This window comes from Bolinopsis microptera, chromosome 5 (genome assembly GCF_026151205.1).
Source record: "Bolinopsis microptera isolate Bmic1 chromosome 5, MBARI_Bmic_1.0, whole genome shotgun sequence".
NCBI classification, from domain to species: domain Eukaryota; kingdom Metazoa; phylum Ctenophora; class Tentaculata; order Lobata; family Bolinopsidae; genus Bolinopsis; species Bolinopsis microptera.
Genome location: NC_087076.1, coordinates 2,897,196 through 2,908,035, shown reverse-complemented (window position 1 = coordinate 2,908,035; position 10,840 = coordinate 2,897,196). Strand labels below are relative to the sequence as shown.

At 37.6% G+C, this 10,840-nt stretch overlaps 1 protein-coding gene across 1 annotated transcript; it reads right to left on the bottom strand.

Moving 5' to 3' along the window:
• Positions 1 to 1,050: 1,050 nt before the first annotated feature.
• LOC134815163 (HAUS augmin-like complex subunit 6) lies at positions 1,051 to 10,614 on the bottom strand. Its single transcript, XM_063823668.1, has 11 exons — positions 10,418 to 10,614; positions 10,126 to 10,278; positions 9,829 to 9,954; positions 9,427 to 9,627; positions 9,142 to 9,285; positions 3,189 to 3,317; positions 2,827 to 2,974; positions 2,539 to 2,714; positions 2,268 to 2,421; positions 2,071 to 2,154; positions 1,051 to 1,814 (listed from the first exon to the last, which is right to left on the bottom strand). Exons 1-11 carry the CDS (start codon positions 10,586 to 10,588, stop codon positions 1,702 to 1,704), a joined length of 1,599 nt encoding a protein of 532 aa, XP_063679738.1. The 5' UTR covers positions 10,589 to 10,614; the 3' UTR covers positions 1,051 to 1,701.
• Positions 10,615 to 10,840: the final 226 nt, after the last annotated feature.

Genomic DNA, 10,840 nt, shown 5'->3' with positions numbered 1-10,840 from the left:
TTAATTTGAGATAAATGACTTATGAGTTTTTGTAAAGTTAACTCTAAAGTTGTGCAGTCCAGTCATTTATGGACATTTATGGAAATGAACCTGCAAATGTTCTATTGATACATGTTTCGCCTTCGGCGGCGCGCGCTTCGCGCGCGAAAAGTGGCATGCAACGTATGTCAAATGTTCTAATACTCACGAAACTTTGCCATTTGCACAGACCTTCCCGAAGTTATGAATACACGATTTTCGTTTGGAGACATTTTTTGACCGTGGAGAAAACCCAGGAGGGCCACGCCCATATTGACCCAATAACGTAACCGACCCCTTTCTTCTGAAGGTCGTAGAGACTTCAAAATAGGCTTAAACGAAGCCGCATATGCATGTTTATATAGGAGTTATTGAGCAACACATGGCCTAAAATCCTTACTTTTCGAGAAATTCGCCAAAAACCATTTTGGGCGTGGTGCTGAGCCCATTTTCGATAGGATCGTGATAGAGTCTTTAGACAGGGTGCAAAAGAACCGCAATTAGCATATTAATATATGACTTACGAACAAACATATGCCTTAAAGTGCTTACTTTTTCAGTTATTGGCGAAAAACTGATTTTCGGTTCCAGAAATCATGCAAAACTATGGGTATCTGGTAAATTGGGCTATGAAGGCCCCTAAAGGTTTTTGAATGTGTGCAAATTGTGCAGAATGGCCATGTTTATATACAACTTATGAAGCAACATGTACCCTAAATTACTTACTTTTCGAGTTATTCGGGGGAAAAGATTGTATTATGTCCATTTTCTACCTGTAAAATACAGTCTCACGACCTCCTCTGCGCGCGCAGGGACTTTATGACGTCATCGCCAAAATAATACAAACGCTATTTACACGCGTTAGAGAGCAGTTAGAGATTTAGGAATTCGACTCGTTGCTTAGTTTGCTATTTGTCACAATCTGTCAAAATATGAGGATAACTTTTTTTCAGTTAACTGGTCCTTTAAAATGAATTATAAGTCGTCAGATTAATCTTTATTCATGTTTAAGAAAGCAAATAAAACGCCTTGTTCTGATATAAAACTCATCAAATAAAGTTCGTTTCATTTAAATAACAAGTCACGCGACTTTTCATATTTGGCGTTAAAAAACATGGCAACGCTATTCAAATTACAAACATCGGGTGTTCACCAAAACTAATACAATAATATATTAATAAGAATAAGCAATAATGCACAAACATATTTACAAAACGTTACAGGTCAAAAGTTATTTAATTGTATTAGAAAATTGTCAATATACTTTTAACCCAAAAAATGTAAAAAGAAATAAAAATATATTACTAAGTATTATATTGTAAGTATAAGTATTGATTTAATCATCATCACCATTCACAATCCCAGGGGAAATTCCAACTATCTCACGAATCGAAATTAGATCATAGATGAGCGACAAAAATAAAAATGATGGCAATTCAATTTTAAAGATGACAGGAATCAAAAATAGTCATGTTAAGATTTTTAATGAAATTTGTGCTAAATACTTAAACGAGCGATCGATCTCATTCTCGGTATCATTTTGAGTTTGGGTACGGTAACGGTAATTTAAATTGATATCCGCGTTTCCTTTTGTTTGGAAAAAGGAGACACTGGCGACGGTCCAATATTTGAGTTTTGGATAAAAATTACAGCTAAAATGTTTGATTCGCCACAACTATCAAGTCAGTTCAAGAAGGAAAAATTGGCTGAAGCATCCATGTCCAAAAGAGATAAATCGTTGAGTTCTTTACTCCATACGTTCTCACGTCGCGTAAAGTTAATGTTTTCTACGGGATCTGAAAAATATAGTAAAAGAATAAAAAATGATTGATATGTTTGGCACGAATTTAAACAATGTTGTTACTAATTCACATCTCAACAGTAAATTAAGTTCAGTAAAAAGTGAAGAAGATGATCTATTGAATCTTTCAACTTTTCCGAAGCGAGGAACACACTCGCCAAGGCGACATCTCACCTACATGTACAGTGTTGGCCAATTTGATGTCTGAACTCGCTATGATATGACCCCAAGTTTGTGTACACTTTACTTACCATTTTCTTGGTTCTCTATATCCGAAATATCTTCCCTTGTTTTCTCTTCGACATTGGTCGACAGGTTGGACATTCTACTGGACACTGAAAATATCCATCTCAAAAACGTTGTAAATAAAGATGTCAAATGGAAGGCGACTAACAAAAATGAAACCATGACAAGTGAGACAACGGTATATCTTTAAAGGCTCTATTACCTTGCTTGTATTTCCTCAGAGACAAGGGGGTTAGAGCTGTGGGTCTCTGGGGTTTAGGCTTTGGAGTTAGAGGAGCAACGTGTACGAAGTTGTCAGTTCTAGCCGGTCCCCCTGCTAGTGAAAATACGGGCATCGGTGATTGGAGTCTGATATCCTGAAATAAATATAAACTTACCAAAACATTGAAATGTTGAGGAGAAGCATGGGAGGCATGAATAATATGCAGGATTTCTAAACAGAACTCTCCTGATTAAAAGCAATGTCTATAAACCTGTTGATAAAGGGAGAAGTCCGGCTGAGAAAGCCACATGTCAGCCCTCAATCCCCGGGTTTCTAAGTCTAGGTCCTCCAACCAAGATCCCAGATCTTTTATCAGACCCAGATTCTCAGCAAGATCCGTGCGGCGTTGTTGGAGGATCGACTGTGGTACTTGAGACTTGATCGTGTCTGATAAATACACATCATATTTTATAATATAAATACAACCAATAACAGCAAGTATATAAAGACACGGGGCTGAGTCCAATATTGAACATTTTTATCCTTATTTTTATCTCACCAGTTTCAACAGATTTGCAGAGCATTTTCAGTCCGATGTAGCTGATTTTAGTGAGAGCTACAAGACACAAGTCCCCACCACAGTAAGTATTTCCTATAGTCCCCTCTGCTAGCTTCTTCTGGTATTCTTGTATTATTATTGAGGGAACCTGAGACACATTTGTTGTACAATCAACACCACTTGTAGTAAATTATTAAACACTGCCGTTTTCAGAAACCATCAGAAATAATCGCCGGACCCCAGAAAGCCCCTTTTGGGAACCCCCTAGAATGCCGCAATTTGCCATGAGTGCTTGAAAACTTATTCGTCAGAAAACGGTAGAACAGATATTTGAACACATTCAGATGAAACTAAAGACTGACCTGAAGAGCGATTTTGTCATGATGTAAGACATTGTCACCATAGCTACCATTAATCAAGCTGTTAACCACAGCCCTCTCCGCCACACGTCTCTTACACACGTCTCCTAACCTATGCAAGTGCTGCTTCACCTGAACAGAGCATTCACGTTAGGAAACTGACAAGCAATTTCAGCTCTATTGCAACCATCTCAAGGTTCAGGTTGCTGAACCACGATAATAATATTAATAATAATAGCATTTCTTGAGAAAATTGTCGTCCAATGCAATAAATCAATAAAGAAATGAGTGTTCGACCAATCGGAATGGTTCATATTATCGAGTAAAGTGGCCGGCCAAGTACATTGGTGTGTTTATTGTATAGTCTGAGCGTTACTCAGAACAAAATAGAGTATTAGCTTAGTGCGTCACCAGCGAGCACTGATTAAATCAAATATTATTGGTTATGTAGTTTCCAAGGACACCACACGTATTGGAGTAAGAGTCGCTATTTCTCTGAAACATAATACCGTATTTTATCGTACTTGGCTATCTATATTGCCACAATTTGTTCGGAGGCCGTTTTTTCTAAAGATTTTAACTTGAATTTTGTGATTCTTGAATTTGACGCCTCAACGCAGGTTTTAGTAAATTTACATGTTTACCATGCGGCGGAAAGCTGAGATAGCAGAGTTTCAGAGAGCCCTACGTTTAGGTTAAGAGCGGGGCTTATCAAGCCGAGAAAAATACTTCATCAGGTGAGAAGAAATTAATTTGGTTTATTTAAAACCGACATCATTTATATTACTTCGTAGTTAACTGCTGTCAAATGTGTTTGCGTGTATGATAGCACAGCACAACTGTTCCCTGGCTGAAACAGTACTTATTGTGGTTCTTCACCGGTCTAGTCTCAAGCATAATATTTATAATTATATCGGGGTTTAGTCGTTACTTTAAGCAGCGCTGGAGTTGTTTAGTCTGTACAGTACTCGTAGTTCGTGTACTGTTCGTGTACTGTAGTTACTAGTTAGCACTAAAATTTAGCTATGAATCTGAAAACTACTATAATTAGCAGCGCACACAGTTTATTAAGTCCAAATAAGGAACGATAGGGTAGTTAGAAGCCTATCAGCTAATTCATTTTCACTGTATCTTTGCTATTACGGCCATGTAAAGTATTCTTGTCAAATTTCAAGATAACTTAGCACTTAACGGTCGCTGGGTGGGGCTACTTTAAAGTGCATAAGCCGGGAGTTTTTAAGTTTTTAAATAGAAAGTTCGAATGTGGACCGCTTCTGTGTTGAAATTCATAAAGGAGGAGCACTGACGCACTGAAGTCTGAACCATAAAATTACTGTTCATTCAGTTCTGTGCGGTGTTTGTTGAGACTTAAGAGGCCTGCACCGTTATCATAATGTTATATTATAAATAACAACAATGAAACATTAGCTTTTTCTCCTCTAATTGTAAAAGAAGAATAAGCTAATGTTTCACTTGTACCAGTTGCAGTGTTATCATGTCATCTCTGCTATCGTGTATCAACCAGTTTGGCGGTTTTATACTTTAATAGTTATAATGTGGCAAAGATTTGGTAGTTTCTTAGTTCCTAGTCTAGTTCATAATAAATCAGTTTTTACTAGTCTGAGACGAAACGGAATCTCGTTAGCTTTTCGTGTTAAAAGCGATTTCTCAACGGTTATCACCTCTCTAGATGGTTCTTAAAACATTTGGACTTCATTGCATTTTTGAAATAAATGCAATGAGGGCGTTTTCGGCCACACCCTTTTTCAGGGTTTCGCGGTCACTCGAATTTTTGTATTTCAGCCCAGGAAGGTCTTAAAGACTATTCCGATACACCAAAATGTGCCTAATAGCCACATTTATATACAACTTATGAAGCAACATATACCTTAAAATGCTTCGTTTCGGAAATATGGCCGAAAAACGGTTTTTGGCTTGACGCAGTTCATAATTTCCGTGATTTTTGGCATTTCCGCCTAGGAAGGTCGTAGAGACTATTCTGATACACTAAAATGTACATAATGGCCATATTTATATACAACTCATGAAGCAACATATACCCTAAAAGGCTTATTTTCGGAAATGTGGCTGAAAAACAGATTTTTGCCGAGTGAACAATTAAATGACAATATTCACAAATGACCTATTGGACTGTTAACTAGAAAGGTCTTAAAGACTCATGAGCAACACAGCATTTGTCACAAGATGTAAGATGACTCAATTTGTGTCCAGAAACACCTACAAAAATTGGAGAATGATCTACTTTATTGGGCATCTCTCTTAATGGGCCAGGCCAGCAGCATATCTGTGTCTTACTAAATGGCAATTTTTCAAAATTACGGTTTCTTTAGTAAAGGTCAATGGGTCAGTTGCTAACAGCAAATTGTTCGCAATTGCCGACTCATGCACATCATATACTCAAAAACGCTCACTTTAGGAGTCATAAGTAAATAACTACTACATGATTTGTGAAAACTCCAACAATTTTTCCTTGGTACCAATTTAAATAAAATGTGTGACGTGCCAGACTTCAAACTTTTTATTTATTCATGCCATGAAACCATATAATATATGTACCAAGAATACCGGACCTAAAATAAATCGGCACTGGATCCGGGTCAGATTGTTGCTTGACCGCTGACCAGTACCAGTACTTTATAATTATGATTGATTTCGCTGCCTCGACCAATATTGGTTTGTAATCCCTGGATTGAGATCTGTTGGCCGCTAATCTCCTATAATACCGCAGTGGTCTGGTTCCCACTTCAGAATGACCCCATATTCTTTTTTTTAGTCGCATAGATTTTCCCATCGTATGATAATGTGTGTCATTCCCTCGTTTTTTAATCAAGTGGTGACTGGCTATTTCTTCTGTTATTACAGCTGTGAGCTGCCTCGAGATCTTATCTGGGGCATGGGCACAAATACTAGAACATTAGAACTGTAATTCTAGAACTTCAGATTAAGGTTACTTGGCAGAATAGCATTAGCAGGGTTCGAGATTTGACTGAGGGCATTCAGGTAACATATGTCAGGTTCACATCACCTGATCACCAGTTGAAGTGCATCTTAATTTCGGCATGCAATGCCTTTATGCCTTATAAGTTATAAGCTTATAGTAGGATCACGGGGTTTTTATATTAGAAGGTCTCGAGATGCTGATTTAGCTATTTAGGTTTCACATGTGAAATTTTTCCAGCTTAATTGGGTAAAGTGGATTTTAGAGCGGGGAGGGGGTCTAAATTACCAAAATCTGAACAATCTCTTACTTACGGGACACTACGGGACAAGGGACGGATCTCGGGCCTAATAGCTGTTTTTTAATGAGAGGCTGGAGTTTGGACCTAGATGGTCAACGTGAGGATAGCATGAGGATTGAGGATTTAGGATGCTCTGCCTGCCTTTCGTGGGGTCTTGTAACCCCGAAAGCTGGTATATCTTATCTAAATTAACCTTGGTTACATCCCGTGCTGTTTCGAATAATTATAGGTCCAATATCAAGCAAAAAAGTCTAATCTCATGTACTGATGTTACACTTACATGATCTCCGACGCGAGGATCTCCGAAGTCCGATCTTAAAGTCGGATCTCAGAGCCAAAAAGAGGAACGTAAGCCTTGGTTCCTCTCTTTGAGAGTCAAACAGGAAATTCGGTGTTATCAACTCAAACTCGGATTCGTAGCACAATTGAAAAACCAAAGAATAAAAATCTTAATGAATTTCCCGACATCCTAAAATTAATATCAGGTCGTATTCAATTCAGTGGCCCAAACTCCAGTAGAGCAGTAGGTTACAAGACTTAAGTTCAAGTCGAGGAACACTTTGATTAAGCATGATCCTTGTCTAGTTGGAGTTTTCGCATATCATGCAGTAGTTATCTACTAATCACTCCTAAACTGAGCGTTTTAGAGTCGAATCTCGAACCCTGCCATTCGGCCAAGTAATCTTAATCTGAAGTTCTATAATTACAGTTCTAATGTTCTAGTACTAATGTATTAATGCCCTAGATAAGATCTCGAGGCAGCTGTAATAAAAAAGAGCTAGCCAGTAACCACTTGATTAAAAAACGAGGGAATGACACACATTATCATACGATGGGAAAATCTATGCGAACCAAACCACTGCGGTATTACTATTATGGTAAATGAGCTAAATTAAACTGCAGCCAACAGATCTCAATCCAGGGATTACAGACCAATATTGGTCGAGGCAGTGAAGTCAATTATGATTATAAAGTGGGGTACTGGTCAGTGGTCAAGCGACAATCTGGCCCGGATCCAGTGCCGATTTATTTTAGATCCGGTATTCTTGGTACATATATTATATGGTTTCATGGCATGAATAAATAAAAAGTTGAATTTTGGTCATTACATTTTGGCTATATAGGTGCCAATGAAAAATTGTTGGAGTTTTCACAAATCATGCAGTAGTTAAACTTATTTACTAATGACTCCTAAAGTGAGCGTTTTTGAGTATATGATGTGTATGAGTCGGCAATTGCGAACAATTTGCTGTTAGCAACTGACCCATTGACCTTTACTAAAGAAACCGTAATTTTGAAAAATTGCCATTTAGTAAGACACAGATATGCTGCTGGCCTGGCCCATTAAGAGAGATGCCCAATAAAGTAGATCATTCTCCAATTTTTGTAGGTGTTTCTGGACACAAATTGAGTCATCTTACATCTTGTGACAAATGCTGTGTTGCTCATGAGTCTTTAAGACCTTTCTAGTTAACAGTCCAATAGCCCATTTGTGAATATTGTCATTGTTCACTCGGCAAAAATCTGTTTTTCAGCCACATTTCCGAAAATAAGCCTTTTAGGGTATATGTTGCTTCATGAGTTGTATATAAATATGGCCATTATGTACATTTTAGTGTATCAGAATAGTCTCTACGACCTTCCTAGGCGGAAATGCCAAAAATCACGGAAATTATGAACTGCGTCAAGCCAAAAACCGTTTTTCGGCCATATTTCCGAAACGAAGCATTTTAAGGAATATGTTGCTTCATAAGTTGTATATAAATGTGGCTATTAGGCACATTTTGGTGTATCGGAATAGTCTTTAAGACCTTCCTGGGCTGAAATACAAAAATTCGAGTGACCGCGAAACCCTGAAAAAGGGTGTGGCCGAAAACGCCCTCATTGCATTTATTTCAAAAATGCAATGAAGTCCAAATGTTTTAAGAATCATCTAGAGAGGTGATAACCGTTGAAAAATCGCTTTTAACACGAAAAGCTAACGAGATAGCCTTTTAGAACGGTTGGGACCCGACTATACTGAGCCGGCTGAATGTAATAAGGTTGTTTTTTCTAATCCATCATAAATTTTCCACAGATAAGCTGTTGATACTAACTCGTTTATTGCAGAGAACGAAATGGTGAAATCTAAAGACGATACGGTTTCAAAGTCTAAGATCATCATGGTCTCGTCTATTGATGACTGTACTAAATCAAATGCTAAAGTTGATTTAGGGCCCTCTAATGTTTCAACTAACAAGGAAGAAAGAGCCGAGTGGTTAGTGGCAGTGGATCGCAAGATTTCTCTATTCGAATGGATCATACTTCTCACAGCGCCCATCATAAATCCGGTTATAGGAACCATTATGATTGTAGTTGGGATACGATATTTTATGCAAAAGAAAAATTGCGACAGGGACAAAGCTTTAAAAAGTAAAGCTCTAATTCTGGGACTAGCACAGTGGGCGTATCGACTTTCAGCGACAATTACAATTCTGGCCATTTGTCTGATTGTAATGTATAAAGTAGGCAGATTTCCGGCAATTTGATTGTTTTATAATAACGAACAAATTAAACTATAAATTGGTGATCTGTTTTTAATTTGATCTTATTTTTAATAATATTTTTTCGATAAATACGAAAAAACGTGTCGTTTACAACATCAACAAAAAGGGAGAGAATGAACATTGAACACGCGCACTGAAAAAAAAACAAACCTGCAAAGATTTTTGTTGAACGTCCGTTCTCAGAGCGTCCTCATCTGCAATCGATAATGTCTTGATGAACTTCTTATCGGTCGAAAACGCTGTGATGTAATCTTTTTGCCTTGTTTCCAAACTATCTTTCTTCATTTCTAGCTTCTAATGAGTAAATAGAATAGTTTCTTGATATAAAATGCTAGTTGCTACTATAAGAAGAAAAGTACAACAAAAAACAATTTTATATCAGCCACTGCTATTACATTTCATTCAACTCACAGGCCGCAGCGAAAAAGCACCAACCTTCTTTTTTTTGGAGAGATTCTGGATTTCGTCAGAGACATTTTTGGCGGATTGAGTCCACTTGCCCCTCAGTAGATGAGTTTCCTCCGCTCGAGCAGCTACTTTTCTTTTCAGAACCTCAATCTCGAGACGAAGGGTGGTAGCAGCAGCCAGGTTTAGGTGAGGTTTTGAGGGTGAAAACACTGGCCCTACCTTAGATCGCTGGGGGAAAGAGAGTAAGGTTTTAACTCTGGCTAAATAAAACCCGATCAAATAATCTGTCTACCAAATGATGTTAATGTTTGTTCCAGTACATATATCAATATCTCCGGAGATATCATGTGAATTATCAGTTCTTATAGTTATATAAAGAGACAGTAATTTATACTAAATACCTTAAATTTCATGTTTTAATTGTTTTACCTCTTTATGTTGTCCAGTGATGTGTGTAGAAAGTACTAATGCTGCCAGCCTCTCCAGCATGCTAACTACTAGACCTCCTGATGCCTTTGTTAAGGTAGAATTGTTGATCCGAGGTATTTGCACCCCCTGAAATGATATATAAGATAATCAGTGTTTGTTAGTGGACCACTGAAGCTAAGTCGTGGCTAAGTTTTGACTACGCTGGATAACAGTGACTCATGTCCAAATTATACATGTGTGTATATAATATGTGGATTATGGTGGGACATATTTTATGTTTTGGTCGGTCATCGTTACCTCCACATAGTCTCTGTTTAGTTCAGTCAGCCAATTAAATACATTCTTCCTAAAGAGGTGACTTCTTTTAACGTCATATGCTGGCCAACAACCAACAAACTCCTCTTTACTCCGCTCCGGGTCTAACTTTGTAAGTAGGAAATGCAGCACAACCTGAAGTTTATATCGGTTACTATTCACTAATCTTGACTAGAGGGGCAGTTTAATACAATTAAAGTTTGATATAGTAGAGTAATTTGCATGATTTTCAAACGATTAAAAGTTGTGAAATAAGAAAATAAATCCGTCTCACCTCGAGCCCCTTCTTATTAGGAACTCTGAACATGTCAGGTTTGAACTGAATTTTGTACTGTTTGTCCGCGGAGAAGACATTGAACTGAAGAAGCTGGAGGGTGGAGAAGAAGGCATGTTCCTCGGTCACATTTGTAACGGTTTGGCAGTTGGCGTGCTCTATAATCACCATCCTATTATTGAGAGTTAGTTAAGTGTCTGCTAATTGTTAGGTTTATTTAGAAACTTCACATATTCATATATATTATTAATTAATATCATGTGATATACAGTATACTTAGTTTATTATAAAGTAAGTTTATTCCACTGATAAATGATTCCTGTTCGATCTGTAAACTGGCTTTACAGTATTATGCAAGGAAACTTGGTGTACCTAACTTGTACAGAAGTCTTGTCTCACTAAAACTAATCGTCCGAGAAATAT

Bases quoted from the DNA above. Each gene is read 5' to 3' on its own strand.
- LOC134815163 (XM_063823668.1), bottom strand. From the start codon at position 10,588: ATGGTGATTATAGAGCACGCCAACTGCCAAACCGTTACAAATGTGACC. The intron at 10,279-10,417 runs GTGAGACGGATT...TATAAACTTCAG, and splicing joins CTAATAAGAAGGGGCTCGAG to GTTGTGCTGCATTTCCTACT. The intron at 2,422-2,538 runs GTTTATAGACAT...TATTTATTTCAG, and splicing joins ACTTCTCCCTTTATCAACAG to GATATCAGACTCCAATCACC.